This window comes from Siphateles boraxobius, unplaced genomic scaffold, assembly GCF_051911475.1.
Source record: "Siphateles boraxobius isolate OS27281-9 unplaced genomic scaffold, OSU_SipBor_1 16, whole genome shotgun sequence".
In the NCBI taxonomy this organism is placed as follows: Eukaryota; Metazoa; Chordata; class Actinopteri; order Cypriniformes; family Leuciscidae; genus Siphateles; species Siphateles boraxobius.
In genome coordinates this window covers 7,955,191-7,972,180 of record NW_027508766.1, presented here as the reverse complement: position 1 = coordinate 7,972,180, position 16,990 = coordinate 7,955,191, and the positions used below count along the sequence as shown (strand labels likewise).

At 38.6% G+C, this 16,990-nt stretch overlaps 1 protein-coding gene across 33 annotated transcripts in view; it reads left to right on the top strand.

The window, feature by feature from the left end:
• ncor1 (nuclear receptor corepressor 1) overlaps nucleotides 1-16,779 on the top strand; it is a 123,962-nt gene extending 107,183 nt beyond the window's left edge. For 18 of the 33 annotated variants that reach the window (XM_077231429.1, XM_077231449.1, XM_077231448.1 and 15 more), the window contains 12 exons: nucleotides 312-461; nucleotides 582-723; nucleotides 1,815-2,284; nucleotides 4,714-4,839; nucleotides 9,429-9,571; nucleotides 9,666-9,907; nucleotides 12,542-12,688; nucleotides 12,834-12,952; nucleotides 13,098-13,151; nucleotides 13,441-13,653; nucleotides 14,344-14,517; nucleotides 14,611-16,779. In XM_077231429.1, the coding sequence (XP_077087544.1) occupies nucleotides 312-461; nucleotides 582-723; nucleotides 1,815-2,284; nucleotides 4,714-4,839; nucleotides 9,429-9,571; nucleotides 9,666-9,907; nucleotides 12,542-12,688; nucleotides 12,834-12,952; nucleotides 13,098-13,151; nucleotides 13,441-13,653; nucleotides 14,344-14,517; nucleotides 14,611-14,819 (2,189 nt within the window). In that variant the 3' untranslated portion in view covers nucleotides 14,820-16,779. The remainder of the gene's footprint in view (nucleotides 1-311; nucleotides 462-581; nucleotides 724-1,814; nucleotides 2,285-4,713; nucleotides 4,840-9,428; nucleotides 9,572-9,665; nucleotides 9,908-12,541; nucleotides 12,689-12,833; nucleotides 12,953-13,097; nucleotides 13,152-13,440; nucleotides 13,654-14,343; nucleotides 14,518-14,610) is intronic. The other 15 variants (XM_077231435.1, XM_077231445.1, XM_077231434.1 and 12 more) reach the window with 1 other exon arrangement.
• Nucleotides 16,780-16,990: the final 211 nt, after the last annotated feature.

Below are 16,990 nucleotides of genomic sequence, written 5' to 3'. Positions count from 1 at the left end.
TTTAAGGAGGCAAATATTGTACCTTAATGGGAAAGGTGTGAAAGCAATGTAAGTGGAAGAGAGGGTATGCAGAAGGATATTAAATGCTTCAGGGTACACAACTCTAAAAAGTTTGGGAACCACTGGAATAGATAATGCCAGAGTTATTTATATGCATTTATATATCCATACAATAATTTTGCATGCGGATAATTACACTTCTTCTATCCCTTACAGTAACACAGCTGGCCTCATCAAACTGCAGCAAATGTAAAGGGCCTTTTTCATTGTTACCCCTGTTTTTTTTTTTATGTGTCCTTCACTCCCCACAGGACATCCTGCCCATCATAGTGCCACTGCAGCCATTGTGGAGAGGGAGCGAGAGAAGGAACGGGAGAGGGAGAGGGAAAGAGAACGGGAGCGAGAAAGAGAGAGAGACCAGAGAGAACGGGAACGCGCCGCAGTAGAATATATGCGTGGAGGTAAGAATATTTGACACATAGAAGGAAATAATGCCACCAATAATGATCCAATCTGCTCCATCTTAACAAACTGAGCTATTCTGCCAGTGTTCTCAGGACTTATCACTGTTTATGTTGCAGGTCCTGAACAGCCTGGCCGACCAGGCAGCCGTAATTTCCTGCGTTCCACCTCACCCTCTGTGCGATTACAGGAGGGCGTCCTCCAGCAGCGGCCGAGCATCTTCCAGGGCACCAACACTAAGAGCGTCATTACCCCACTCATGTGAGCAATATATACTATTCATGACATCAGCCCTAATAAATTAGTTCATTACTAAAATGTATTAAGCACACATTCACTTTTTTGTATTATATTAACTTATTTACTTTTATTGTAGAATTGAAGATCTATCGGCTCATTTCAAAGCTACCTTGCATCTTAATTTTTTTTAGAAAAGATAGTTATTGAACAGTTAATGTCGTTTTTTTGCAAAGAATGAGGTTTAAGACCAATTTTGATCAGGTTTTAGGGCGGGTCACAGCACAGAAATCTGCATTTTTTTTAATGACCGTTCCATAATCAGAGATTCAGGTAATTCTGCAGCCCAGATTTTTACATTTGGTTGGTTTTAAAGTGGTTCATTCCTTATCTAGAGAACAGATAATTTTCGGTGAAGTTTGGTGCATTTTCATTACCAGCACCTATTACCTGTGGGGTACCTCATGGTTCTTTTATTCAGCCTATTTTATTCCTTTTGTATATAAAAACGGGATGTCTCTCGGTGTAATTATTTATCGTATTTTTGATTTATTTTTTAAATATGGCACTTTTATGCCAACAATACACAAATTTATCTTCCTTTGAAACCAGGAGATAATTGTTTTGTTTTTTATTCACTCTTGCCGTGTTTGGCTTTATGTAGTGTCCTGTCTGGCCACTATTTTATAATTGAAATTAGTTCCGAACACGCCGGCCTGGCTGCATTTGAGTGCTTAGAGTGATTTATATCTCTCCAATTTTCACTCGAGTGGCTGTTTTAAGTGCTACTTAATGGTTCATTTTGTTTTGTTTTATTGTATTTGTATTTAATGTGTTTGCACGGTGATTGTACAGCACTTTGGTCTGCATGTGCAATTATAATATGCTTTATAAATAAATTATATGATTGCAATAACTTGTTGTATTATAAGCTTATGTAGTTTATTATATTAGTACTTTATTAATTTGTATGAGCTTTTATATTTTTTATTATATATTTAAATAATTCATATTTTAATTGTTTTATATATATATATTTTTTTTTTATGTAATTGTTGATTTGTAGATTTTAAAATTATTTTTCTTTATTAACCTTGCAACTTTTGCTTGTCTAGGCAAATGCCCTCACAAGCATCTGCAGCTCAAGCCAACTCCCGATACAACAATGCTGCTGACGCACTCGCCGCCCTGGTGGATGCTGCTGCCTCTGCCCCGCAGATGGATGTTGCGAAAGTCAAGGAGAGCAAGCATATAAACAGTAGCTCCCGGGATGATGACATGTCATCACGGCGGGCAGCACAGGAGTCACAGGAGGTGGAGCGCCGTTCCATGCAATCACCATATGGGGACATGTCACTTCCTGGTGGGAAACCTTCCCATCCTGTGTATGCAGACGGTGGAGGAGCTGCAGGGAGCAAAGAGAAAGCCCCACCCACGAAGTCACGCATGGAGGAGGAGCTGCGCACGCATGGGAAAACCACCATAACTGCTGCGAACTTCATTGATGTCATCATCACACGCCAGATTGCCCCAGATAAGGATTCCCGTGAGAGAGGCTCACAGAGCTCTGACTCCTCCAGCAGCAGTGAGTGTCATCAGATAGACAAAGTTTAATTAGAATTAATTGTGTAAGAATGATAATCAATTTATTGAAAACAGTAGTCTCGTAACACTTCACAGTTCATAACTCAAATTTACACTAACATTCAAAAGTTTGGGATCAATAATATTTTTGAATGTTTTTGACAGAAGTCTCTTATGTGATCCTTCAGAAATAATTCTAATATGATTATTTGCTGCTCAAGAAACAATTCTTCTTATCAATGTTGAAAACAGTTGGGGTGCCTAATATTTATTTTGAAACAGGATTCTTTGATAAAGTTCAAAACAGCATTTATTGGACATAGACATAAGTTGTAACATTATACATGCCTTTACAGTGTTTGATCCATTTAATATATCCTTGCTAAATAAAAGTATTAATTAATTTGAAAAACAAAATTCTTACCGACCCCAAACTTTTCAACGTTTAAAAGTAATGTACATACTACAAACAGGGTTCGTACTGGTGCTAGAAATCCTTGAAAATGCTTGTATTTTGATGTGTTTTCAAGGTTTGAAAAGTGCTTAAATTTTGGATAAAATGCTTGATATTGTTAAAATTGTTTCTTTCACAACAAATGCCTATCTCACTGAATAGTTTATTAAATGCAGAAATAAAATGTAGCCCTTCAGATACAGAGCGAATTGCCAGAGCAAAAGTAGGTTTTCATTTTGATTTTCCGCGCTTGTTTGGATGCCCCATTTTTATTGGCCGCGCAGGTAATCGTCACAGAGCGCAGCGGCAAAAGTTGAACTATTTTTAACTATAGCGCCAATGCTGCATTTCGCTTTGGTCGACTCTGCAACAAAACGTCCTCGCGTGTCGCAAGCCTTTGAAATAAATGGGTTCCATAGCGCAGCACATTCCGCGTCTTGTCTGAAAGGGCCATTAGTGACTGAAAGTACTTGGTGTGATAATGTTATGTTAGTATTGCATGTCCGTTATGGCACGCTCATTTGTGGAATATGCAGTGAACATAGCCAAAGTTACAGCACAGTTACTGTAACGTTAACTATCCGCAAATTAAAACCTGCAAACGTTAGCCCACAACAATCGTTAATTGCTGAACAGAAATCGTGTCAGATGAAGTGTAATACAAGTAGTATTGTAATGTCTACTGTAATGTCGAGGATGGTCTTATGCAATATTTACACTGCTCTATTCCAGTAGATAAATGTATATGTCTTGGCAATGAAATAGATTTTTTCAGTTAATATGTAGGCTATTTATCAGGCAGGTGTCTGCACTGTCAGAGTCTTCTGGGTTAAAATTGAATTGTAGGTTGTTGTTACACTATCTCAGATTTAGTTCAAACCTGGTCTATATCAAGAATGTGTCGCAAAACCAAGGCCTGTAAAATATTTGTTCAAATCCTGTCTTCATATTTTCAGCTATTGAAATATCTTCAGTTTTACAGCCTGAAAATCATATTATCTGGGAAGCAATATTTGGACATTAATATAATGAAAAGTATTATTCATAGGCATTATCTACTTAGACAGTGATACATTTTGAAAAATAAAACGTGTGATTTGCTTAAATATCTGGTCCTTCTACTATTACGAAACACCATGTTGCCTGTTTATAGCATTATATCTTTTAATGAGATAAAAACACTAAATAATCATTTTGACTATGTATTGGTATGTAATTTACGGTGGTGTTAGGTGCTGGAAAAATCTTTCGAATAGACCTTGAAAGTGCTTGAATTTGACCTTGGAAAAGGTGTACGAACCCTGTACAAAGCAGAGCAAACAGGAAGCAATTGCCGCAGTCACTTCAACAGAGTCTCACCATAAGCTAGATTTGTGATAGTTGAACACAATGGCGTAGACATCTTTATATCTTGCTCAGAGACAAAAGAATGATTCAAGAAATTAGACAACTTGTAAGACAAATACAAGACATGAACTTAGGGAATTACTAACAGAAGTCATTAACAGGACACTTAATGGGATTACTAGTGCCATTGAGGCCATGAGACCTAATAGTCTTAGGAAACCTAGAAAGCACAACCTGTTATCCAGCTGGAACTGAGACTGACAACAATGACAAACCTCTGACCTCAGATTTGACAGGGTAATTCCATTATAGGGAGTGTAGTTATTACCACGGGAATGAAATTTGTTCTCTTTCTGTGACTTACTATAAAGTCTGCTAGAAGGATCCTTCAATGCCAACTACATTGTAATCTACCCACTTTTTATGCCACATGGGCTTAGTGGTGCCAAAACACACTTCAGCTTGAAAATATTCACAGAGATATTAACAGATTCGGGGAGGGGGGGGCGGGGGGCTTGACACTGGGTTGACAACAGTGTGCTAAAGGTGTAGATGGCACACCCTCTCTCACTAACAAACCAGCTTTATTTACTTACAAGGCTATAACGGCATATTTGCATGTCCTTCAGTGTCATCCAGTCGTTGTGAGGCTCAGGGGGGAATTGAGGTGATCAGCCCTGCTAACTCTCCAGCCCTGAGAGAAGAGAAGAATGAAGGACCTTTCCCATCAGAAAAGAGCTCTCAGCCACCCACAGGTAAGACTTCAAGGCCATGATGCCTCCGCAAGCCTGAAAACTGAGCATGTTTTATCAAGATGGGGTGAATCTCAGGAAATATTTTAGGAACATATCCAGGTTATATCATACCGTTAAAAATGATTAAAAATTATTTTTTTTTGCAAATTAAGCTTATATTAATTTTTTTGCATTGTAACACTAAATTTTGTGGCCGACATTTTACAGCCACATTCACATTTTCTCAAAGAAAATCTCAATCCTATTTCTATAATGCGTAAATAATATTACTAAGGATGCTCCGATCAGGATTTTTGCTGCTGATACCGATAGCCGATTTCTTGTCATGGTGATCGGCCGATACCGATGCTTAATATACTTAGCTAATATAGGACAAAGATAAATACAAACAAAATGGAGCAGTCTGATGCACCCCACAAGTTTAAATTATACATTGTCCAATAGTAAACTTTGGAGGACAACATAAACATTTAATCACCTAAAATAGAGAAGTCTGATGTAATTTAAACCTTGTCCAATACAAGTCTGAGCAGGACAAAAATTAAATAAATAAATAAATAAGTCATTTAAACTCCTAAAAGAACAAATTGGAGTAGTTTGATGCTACTCATTAGAAGCGATGGACATTTCAAGCAAAAATAATATTCGAAGATCGATGGGTATTATTCTATTATTATTCGAAAATCGCACCCCTCCCCCATATGCACGCACACATGCATGTATAGGCCACACACGAGAGAAAAGCGGAGTGGTCTGATGTTTAAATACAACTTAAAAACGTAAATATACATTTCATATTTGTTTTATATAATATAATGTTCTTTTTTTATTTCATCTATGTTGATTATATGAAAAAGGAACCGCATGAGATGGGTGAGATAGGATCATAAGATGCCCAATATATCAGGAGACATTTGGAATGGGTCAGACATGATTTTGACCACTTCATTAAGTTTTGTTTCGTAGAAAGCCATTCCTTAAAGTTAATTTCGTTTTGTAAAAATTGTATCTTAATTTCAATCAATGTTTCATCAACAAATTGGCTGGATTTAATAAATAAGAAGCGAAATATAGCTGACAATATAATAGGACACGGAGGCGCCGGCGCGTGCTGGATAATAAATGGTCTCATAAATGAACCGAAACTCAGCGTATAAGCTACTTGCTTTACTTATTTCACATATTTCCAAACCAGCGCGTCACTGCGGGTGTTCTGAGCGAGCGGCGCTGTGTGGACTGAGCGAGCAAAGCAACTCTTCAGAAAGGCGATCTCTCTTGAGGACAATTCTCCTCCACGTGAGATTTCTTTGAAACATACATGGCAAATAGCTCATTTTTTTCATTATTTCTCGACACATCATAGTAATTCCACACCGGCGATGAAATGACTACCAAATCATTTAATTCCCCATGCATCATATACCTTCTCAGGTTTTGACGTCATCAAATTGTGATCGGTTTGTGAGATCGGTCAAAATTAGTGAGTACCGATCGTATAATGAAATGTGATTATCAGCTCATTAACCCATGTGATAATGAGCTGATGAGTTGAATCAGGTGTGTTTGATTAAGGAGACAAAGAAAACGTGCAGTGTTGGTGGTCCTTCAGGACCGGTTTGGGAAACACTGCTCCAAGCGATGTCATGGATCTTTTAGGGCAAAACATTTTTTTGTCACATACAGCAAACATCTGCTCACTATCCACTAGCTGCCTGTCCCCTGAACACACTGTAAAAAAACCCGTTCTCTGCAGACACCCCAGGCTGCACAAACGGCAACAAAAGCAAACTGGGCTAACCAGCACCACAAAACATGACAAACTGTTCCAGCCAATAACCGAAAAGAAGGATTTGGGGGTGTATGGAGCTAGAAATGTGTCTTTATTACATGTGAGAAAATAAATGATCTGAGAGAAAAAAAAAAGTTTGAGAGAAAAAGTTATCACACTGATAGCAAAAAAGCATTTCATGAGAGAAAAAAGAATATTTGAGAGAAAAAGTTTTCATACCAATAGCAAAAAATAATATTTGAGACTAAAGAAAGTTTTGAGAGAAAGTATTTTCTCATAGAACATAAAAAAATATAAATTTGAAATTTTTTAAATTATTTCTGAGAAAAAAAATCTCTCTTAAAATACTTGGAAAAAAAATCTCGAATATATATTTTTTGCTATCAGTGTGAAAACATTTTCTCTAAAAATAAAAAGTGTTTCTCTCAAAACGCTTTTCTTTGCTCTCGATGCAATTTTTTGCTCTCGTGTCAGGATTTTGCTTTAGCTGTGAAAATTGTGTCATGGGCGGGGCCACGTTCTTTTTTTTCCTATTGGAACGTTCCTATTGGCCAGTCGGGTGAGCATCGTCTTGTCTTAGGAGTCGAACTGAATCATTACACCATTGTTCGCGTTCGGTTCACCTAGATAGATGCAGTCTCTGCCTTAGAGTTTAGATTCTCTGCCCGAGCCCAGGCCCGACCTCGGGCCAGGCCGGGCTTTTGATCTAGAGACGTGCACTCCCAACGCAAGAGAGTGTGGCGCGGGACTAGGTTTGATGGCCGAGTGCGAGCGCGGGCGCGGGCTGTAATGCACTCACTCTGTGTGTGTGGGTTCCGGGAGAATAAAACGATTTGTGGGACTCCCGCAAACTAGAAATATCTATGAATAAAACATAAAAACTAATACATTTTTATTCATCTGTTGCAGAAAAACAACAAGAACAACTAAAACAAAATACAAATGATTTACAGGCCAGAGTTTTGTTTTATAACATGTTTGCAGCGTTGAGCGATGTAGCCAATCACAGACATATGTGTTGATTTCTTGAACGCAATGGCCAATCAGAAGCATTTAAGATAGTCTCCCCTCACTGCTCAAAACGGACTTTTTGTTCAGAGCTGAATTCTGTATGCTGGCAAATCCTCTAATTATAACAAACAAAGTGTATATATTATGAAAGATTCATTGTGCAGTCAGCTTCATTGATAATAACAGAGATGTGTGAGATCACGATGAACTGATGTCAGCTTTAGGGATTTTTCAGGGAGCGCACTTTGCGCGCATTCAGTCATGCCAAACCATGCACTCAGTAGCTGCTTGATTTTATGTTATAACAGTGGTTTGTGTGTTAATGCTTTAATAACACATTATTTATCAGGAGCATTTATGCTGATGTGTATGATGGCGACACGTAGGCTAACTTGAAAGTATTTGGAGGTGCAGAACAGAGGAGGAGGAGAAAGTAACATAGAAAGTAGTTGAGAACGTCAGTTATAACGACCCACGTATTAAAATGGTCGGGACTCGGGTTTAAATCGGGCTCGGGCTCATAATTATTGTTAATGCGTCGGGCTGGGCTCGGACACAACGTGCACGGGCTCGGGTAGGATCGGGCTTGATTTTTTGGGCCTGATCTAAGCTCTAAGTCGAGCACGGACACTCCAATGTTTGGGTAAGATGATGACACACACAACTGGATGTTAGCTGGCTGAGCAAGTTCAGCATCACTGAAGATTAAACATTAAAAATAGCACTCATATTCATGAATGAATGTGTATTATATTATTAGCTTGCTAATCGCTAGTAAAGCTAATTATTAATTAGCCATCATGCTAGGTAAACTTGCATGAGTGCTATTGTTTAATGTGTAATCTTCAGTGATGCTGAACTTGCTCAGCCAGCTACCCATCGAGTTGTGTGTGTCATCATCTGCAGAGACGGCATCTATCTAGGTGAACCGAACGCGAACAATGGTGTAATGATTCAGTTCGACTCCTAAGACAAGACGATGCTCACCCGACTGGCCAATAGGAACGTTCCAATAGGAAAAAAAAGAACGTGGCCCCGCCCATGACACAATTTTCACAGCTAAAGCAAAATCCTGACACGAGAGCAAAAAATTGCATCGAGAGCAAAGAAAAGCGTTTTGAGAGAAACACTTTTTATTTTTAGAGAAAATGTTTTCACACTGATAGCAAAAAATATATATTCGAGATTTTTTTCAAAGTATTTTGAGAGAGATTTTTTTTCTCAGAAATAATTTTAAAAATTTCAAATTTATATTTTTTTATGTTCTATGAGAAAATACTTTCTCTCAAAACTTTTTTAGTCTCAAATATTATTTTTTGCTATTGGTATGAAAACTTTTTCTCTCAAATATTCTTTTTTCTCTCATGAAATGCTTTTTTGCTATCAGTGTGATAACTTTTTCTCTCAAACTTTTTTTTTCTTCTCTCAGATCATTTATTTTCTCGCATATAATAAAGACACATTTCTAGCTCCATAGGGGTGGGGTTTGGGGGGTTAGTGCGCGGATGAGGAGGAGGGAGGGTCTAGCTAGCCTCTGTTTTATTTGACAATACTTCAAACGTTAACAATAAATAACGTCACCCAACATCGCTTAGAGCACCTTTAATTTAAAATCATTTGCTTGTTACTCTGTTACAATAAAAAATTATCTTACATTAATGACAATCACAATTAATAATAATTAGAATTAATAATAAAAAAATGCAAATTATCTTTGAAAAATAACTTTTGTGAGATTTACCCTAGTGTCATTTCTGTCAGTTCTTTGACCTGATCTTGTGTTGTATAGGAATGAGGTTTGACATTAGCCGGTACAGGCAGTCAGGAGATTCAGGACCTTCTGCACCCCACCAGCCCCCCTCCTCACAAGCAGATAGCTATGGGCACGTCCCGAAAACACACCGCATCATGACCCTCGCTGACCACATTTCAGTAAGTTGCACTCCTAATCCTGATGCTTATGTCACGTCACACCTCCATCATTGGCCTCACTTTCTCTCTCTCTCTCTCTCTCTCTCTCTCTCAGCACATTATTACACAAGACTTTGCCAAGAGCCAGGATCCTCCTCCATCATCCAGTTCGCTGCCTTCCTCTACATCCTCCTCTTCACTCTCCTCCACATTCCAGAGCTCTGGTATGGGAGGTGTTGTAGGTCGAGTTAAACCCTCTAACCGCTATAGCCCAGAAAACCCAGCTCCAACTACACACCACCAGAGACCACCAAGCAGAGTATCTCCCGAGAACTCTTCCGATAAACCAAGAGCCAGGTAACCATCGACACACAAATAAAATTGCTATATGAAATCCAAGATTTTACTTAAATTAGTAATTTGTACAAAACACACACAAGCCGCACAAGAACACATGCACATACAATGCTGTTCAAAAGTTTGGGATTGGTTGTACAGTTTGGAATTTTTTTTTTTTTAAGAAAATAATAATTTTAATCAGTAAGGACTTGTTAAATTTTTCAAAAGTGATCACAAAGACATTATAATGTTATACAATATTACTATTTCAAATAAACGCTGTCCTTTTGTACATTCTATTCATCAAAGAATCCTGAAAAATGCACCACAAAAATTGTAAGCAGTAATTAAATATTAAAATAATAAATGTTTCTTAAGCAGCAAATCAGCATATTAGAATGATTTTTGAAGGATCATGTGACACTGAAAATTGAGCTTTGCCATCACAGGAATACATTTTAAATTACATTTTAAAATATAATACATTACATTTTAAATTGTTGTAATATTTCACAATATTACTGTTATTTTAATCAAATTATTGCAGCCTTGGTGAGCATAAGAGACTCTTTCCAAAACATTACAAAAACCTTAGCAACACAAACTTTTAAACAATACTGTATGTGCGTATTTGTGTATGTCCACACCTAACCAACAATGAGAACACAAAGAACTTAAAGGTGATGTAAAACATTGTTTAATGGAATGGTAAAATATTCTTGTTTCCTGACATATATTACTGAATTACGTGTCCTTAAATATTTGTCTCTGTGATAGCTATAGGCTCTGAAACTGCCAGAAAATAAATATGGTTAGATCCAGAAAGTGTTTTCTGCTTGGACATTTTGCACATTTACAGGGCAGCCCATATATGTGAAGTAGGAAGCTGAGAGTGTGGTAGTTTAATTGGATCCTTCAAGTTAAAGGCCCTTTAAGTTGTATATAAAGTTATGTTACACGTGCAGTGTGAAATGTAGATGTTTGTTAATGTTAGATGTCTCAAGTTTTCTATAGATTTAAAGTGCACTACAAATAAAGTTATTGGGTGTCATTCATGAAACATTCGTAAATATACGAGTAAATATGTGAGTGATTTGTGCGTAAAGAGACCTTTCCGAAAACTCTTCTCCTGATTCACAAATACTTCGTTACCGTCAGATGTGATAGTGAAATGTGTGTATGCGTTAACGAATTCCAAACAGTCGTGAATGGGACGCGCGTGCACGCTCATTCCCAATTACCATAAATCCCGCCCATTAAATCCGACTGACAACTATATATGGGCACCATATTATGATACAAAACGAAGGATTTCAACATGTCTTCTCAAAAGCGAATGAAAAAGAAAAATATCTCAGATGCAGAAATTGTAATTTTCTCTGAAAATACGCCTTTTGCGCAGCGCTCTATCTGCCAAATCTAGCAAAAGCGCTATATCAGCCATCGTAAATGTTTCTTGTTATGCCTGATTTTGGCCATTTTATAGTAAACAATTTCCGTAACAATTAAGGGGCTATTCGTTTTCCCAGCCCTATTGAAAGCAATTAATTATTTGATTCAAGTGTTCTGTTTGCAGATGCTATTAATAGGATAAGATGGATAAGACAATTGCCTTTGGTGTGAGAGACCCGGGTTCGAATCTACTGTGAGACACCAATGTGTCCCTGAGCAAGACACTTAACCCCTAGTTGCTCCAGAGGCGTGCGACCTCTGACATATATAGCAATTGTAAGTCGCTTTGGATAAAAGCGTCAGCTAAATGAATAAATGTAAATGTAAATTTCTTTCGTACCAACTAACATTTGGAAAATACGAACATTTTAATGAATCCGAAAATTTACGCCAGAACCACTTTACACATGATTTACACAAAAATTCGTTCTGCTCGTGTTTCATGAATGAGACCCATTGTCTCCTAAAAGAATCGATTCTGAACTGCTGAAACGAGTCGTCAGCAATTCCAGTCTGACTTCCTGTTACAAATCTATGTAACACAATGTAACACATTTGCATAATGACAGCCTATGGTCTTCATTGGCTGCCGGTGAATGGCGTCTAATTTGTCTGCCTTCAAACACTGTAGTTTTAGCTGAGGCCTGGAAGAGTTTGGTTCGTATTGTTGACATGTCGAGAAGACACTGTTTTCAGCTCTGCAAATCTGCTTAGCATTCACTTCAAAAGGATGTGGAATTGCGCTGTAATTGATACAGAAAAACCGACGCCATCATTCATATCACTGTGTATCCAGCACTGAGAGAACCTCCGGAGCTGAAATTCAGATAATAGGCATTTAATTTTCGACACGCGCAATAAGTGGTAGAACAATCACCACAGACTGGGCCATCTGACCAATCAGAATTGAGTGGGTTTCGGAAAGGAGGGGTTTAGAGAGACTAAATCTTTGAACAAACTGTTTTCAGACTCTTTGAGAAGTGAGGTGATCTGCAATTCATGTTGTGAGAAATTAAAGTGTTTTTTGTTGGATGCATGTAAACTTATTGGAAGATCTCCAAAACAAATTTTGGAAACTTTAAAATGGCATAGTTGGGGCACTTTAATGCTTACAAAAATCCTTACAAAATGTGAGAGATGTTTTATACACACTGAAAACAATGTCCCAGCAGCAGTCTCTTATCTTTCTGTCTCTCTCAGGCCAGGCAGGTCTCCTGATCGAGGTCGAGGGCTTGTCGAGGGCAGCTATGAGCCCATTTCTCCTCCTCAGGGTTATTCTGGGTTAGATAAACAGGAGGCCAGTCTGCTGCAGAGTCAGAGACGAGAGCATGAGCTCCCCGAACAGAGGTAGTAACTGTCTGTCTGCACTACTAGGTGTATGAACCTTCATTTACACTTTTTTTTCCTTAAATTGCATATCATTTTTCAGACATTTGTTTAAGGGAAGACCCTATTCTTCACTGTGTGATCTTTGACCCGTCTTTTGTTTCAGGACTGACTCGCGCTCCCCAGGCAGTGGCAGTTATCTGCCCTCATTTTTCACCAAACTAGAGAACACGTCTCCTATGGTTATGTCCAAAAAGCAGGAGATCTTCCGCAAAGCAGAAGTTGGTCAGTGACAGTGCAAACCCATTTTGTCAGAGACCTATTCCCACTCAAGCTCAGGATATTTATTTCACTGCACTGATAGTTTGACGTCTTTTATTCAAACAATTGCCACCTAATTCTCCCTCTCATTTGCCCTTTCTCTGAACAGGTAATGCTCAGCCAGGCACAGAGATCTTCAATCTCCCGGCAGTAACATCATCAAGTGAGTTTCACAACTATCAGTATTATTAATTTCACCATAAAGAACTTACCTGACATGCCATTTAAGTCAGTTGATGTATTTTCATGTTTTTCATAGTTTGACAAGTTTTAAACGCTTCTTAAATTATTCTCAAATTTTCCAATGTGTGTGTGTGTGTGTGTGTGTGTGTGTGTGTGTGTGTGTGTGTGTGTGTGTGTGTGTGTGTGTGTGTGTGTGTGTGTGTGTGTGTGTGTGTGTGTGTGTGTGTGTGTGTGTGTGTGTGTGTGTGTGTGTGTGTTATCCTGTACAGGCAATGTAAACCCTAGAAACCACTCATTTGGTGATCCAGCCAGTAATCTGGGTCTGGAGGACATCATCAGGAAGGCTCTGATGGGGAACATGGAGGAGAAGCAGGAGGACCAGCAGCAGGCTCATCTGGGGACAGGAAACACCTCAGGAAGCATGAGCAGTATTTCAGAGAGCCGACAGGAGGCCAGCCCGTCCCCTAACACAGGTTCATACTGTAAATACACATCAGTGAACATACACTTTATCTAAAACAGAACATTCTGCAAAAGTGCTTTGTGGGCCAGCTTATTAACATGAAAATAAAATTACAAGGCTAATACTGTTCATTGGAGAATTACTCTGAATTAGGGCTGTCATGATAACATTTTCACCACAGTTACCATGGCTTGAAGAATTTAAGTTATCAAAATATCTTTAGAAATAAATAAAAAATAATGCTATCAGAATTATGTCAAATTCATATTCAAATTTATTTTGTGTTTTCTCAAAATACGCATGTATGTAATTCGCATCATTTTGGCACTTCCTTCAGTCTTACACCATTTTTTTTACATGATCCAAAAAACTCCCACACAGAATTTTTCAAGTGCAGGTAGTGTCTTGCTTTCGTCTCTCATTTCGTCCATCATGATCTTGTGAGGCAGTAGTGGCTACACACTGCATCATCATATTTTCTGTTTTGATGGGTGGCAACTAGTTAAGGTTGGAGAACAACCACCTAATTGACATGTCAACCAGATGCTTACTGGCTCTGAATTATCTATATTATCATATTTGTAGTATCAACATGACACCAGTATTTAATTTAAGAATCACGGTTATCATGAATACCCCTAGTCTGAATGTTTGCATATCATTCAAGACCAAACTGTTGACGTCTTTGTCCATCTTTCTACCTCCACAGCAGGAAGGCAGAAGCTTCAGAGCAAAGCTAGCAGCAGGAAATCAAAGTCTCCGAACCCAGGCCAGGCATACTCTGCCGGAGAGCGTCCCTCTTCTGTGTCCTCTGTTCATTCGGAGGGTGATTACCACAGACAGGCTCCCACCTGGGCTTGGGAGGACCGGCCGTCATCCACAGGTTAGTTACTTGATTCTTGATTGTTAGATTAAATGGTTTTGTTAGAGCTACATTTGTTGAAATTAAAATGATTGTTTCTTTCCTCCTGCCCAGGTTCCATGCAGTTTCCTTATAACCCCCTGACCATGCGCATGCTCAGTAGTACCCCTCCCACCTCTATGGCCTGCCCATCTCCCTCCATGATGTCCCAGCAGCAGCCACAGGGTGGCGCCTCTGGCCCTGTGGCACCGACGCGAGCTTGGGAGAGAGAGCCACCACTACTGTCAGAGCAGTACGAGACCCTCTCGGACAGTGACGACTGAGGCAGGTGACCCGCATCCCTCTCCTACACAAGCGTCCATGCCTCACTCCTGTTCACCTTCGCCCTTCTTTCGCTGTCTTTATGACTCCCACTCAATGCCACTCGAGAGTGAGATTCTGCTGGGGAGGAGATCGTATGTTTGGTGCTAATTAGTGCCCACTGGTGGTCAGAGAGAGCATTGCTTAGAGCCACTCATTTTCAGGATTGCACCGATGCTTTGATTTTTGGCCCGTTTGGGGATAAGAACTGGACAAAATTGTGGATAGTCAAAAGGATTCAAAAGAACTTGTAAAGAGACTTGTTTTCTGAAAATTTGTTTCTGTAAAGATTTTGTTTTTCTTTAAAAAAAGAAAAATCAATGTATGTAAATAGAGTAACCTTTTGCAGTGTTTTTCATTTAACAATTTTTTTTTCTGCATTTTAACATTGCTTTTTAAATTTATCCCAGTTGGATGAATGGGTGGAACAAGATGTGTGGGAATTTTTGTGGTCAGTCGGGTTAAGAGCATTGAGCTTCCCACATCTGAAAGTAATGGTCTAATCAAAACTACTCCCAACAAAACCCAAAAAGGACTTTGTTACGTTTGCCCCCTCAGATGTGGACCCTGTCTATGCAGCACTGTTGAGATGTGTTCTGCCCTGTTACTTCAGGGAGGAAGTCACAATCGTTCATCAACTGTTATAGGAGGACAGGACTAAATGAAAGACGGTATCAGCCTTTTCTGTTGTTAGGAGTCTTATTCACAGAAAAACTTCAGATATGTGATGAATGTTTCTTCTTTTTTTCTCTTGCTTTTCTTTTCGACTTGGTTCTAATCTTCAGCAGTGGCCTGTTGCAGATCTGTTCAGAGTTTTGGACCTTACAGTTGAATGTCTGACAGTTGGACACGACTCGTCATCTTTAATTTGCCTACCGTTCTTACAGGGCTTTTCTTAGGTTGTACAAGGGCCGCCACCTTTCCCCAGTAACCCTTTTTCTTTTTGAAGAAGAATTTTACTGGGGGGGAAAGTCCTTTGTTACTAATCATAAAGGAGCACGTATGACGTGTGTATTCTGTCAAAATGTGTGTTTTTTGTTTTGTTCTTTTTTTCCTCCTAGACCACAAAACAAATACAAAGACAAAAAAAAAGAAGTATCAAACTTGGTACATCTCTGCACCATTGTTGCACTTTTTTCCTTAGTAATTTTGAGAAGCTTAAAATCATACTACCTGTAATCTAAGTTATTCAATGTCATGCAGAGGTCTGGAATGCTTTCAGATATGCTCATGTTTTAGTCACTTGCTCCATCAGCATTGGGAATGTGACTCTCTTTTTTTTTTTTTACTTTAAGTATATTAAATCGGTACCATTTATCTCAGCTGCTGCACTCGTTCAGAGATCTAAATATCTGTCTGAAAGTGAATAAACTGAAAAGTGCAGACATAGTTGAATGTGATGAAAGCTAATGGGGGTCCCTGGTATCTGAAGGCATCTCTTTATCCTGCTTTTTTCCACTTTGTGCTTCTGCTTTGTTCAAATAACACCACCAGTCTGATCTTTATTTTAATATAATGGTTTTGTTTTCTTCAGAAGTTTAAAAAACAATGTTGAGCTCATGTTTGGATTTTTTCCACCAATCTTTTTTTTTTAATGATTTTCAGCATCAATGTTATATATTCATCCTGTTTTAATGGGATGTCAAGTGTTTACAATGGCATTGACAAAAATGGTGAAACTTGAATCTTAAAGACAATTAAAATTGCTTATCACGTCAGTCTATTTCCAGTTTAGCTTTGCAAGGGTGACTTTCTTTTTTTCTGGTCCGTTCTGAATCAAGATTTGGAAAAACAGTAAATTGTCCCCTGATTTTGAAATCCAATGTTTTTATCACTCTGTCTCCTCAGTAGTGGATGAGAAATGTGCAGACCAATCAATAAAGTAGAACAGAGCTCCACATCTCTGAAAAGGACAGTGCTGTATCCCCTGTCTCTGATGCTTTTCTTTCCAATCATCTACCAAAAAAAGATTGAAAGTCCAATATAATAATGTGGAATGAAGATCCCACAGCAGAAAGAAAAGCATATTAGTTTGCTGCCGCTTTAGTCAGAACAGTGCTGACTATTATAGCATCAGATCATTTACTGAACATTTCTAAATATGGGTACTGGAATTGTTACTGGATATTCTACA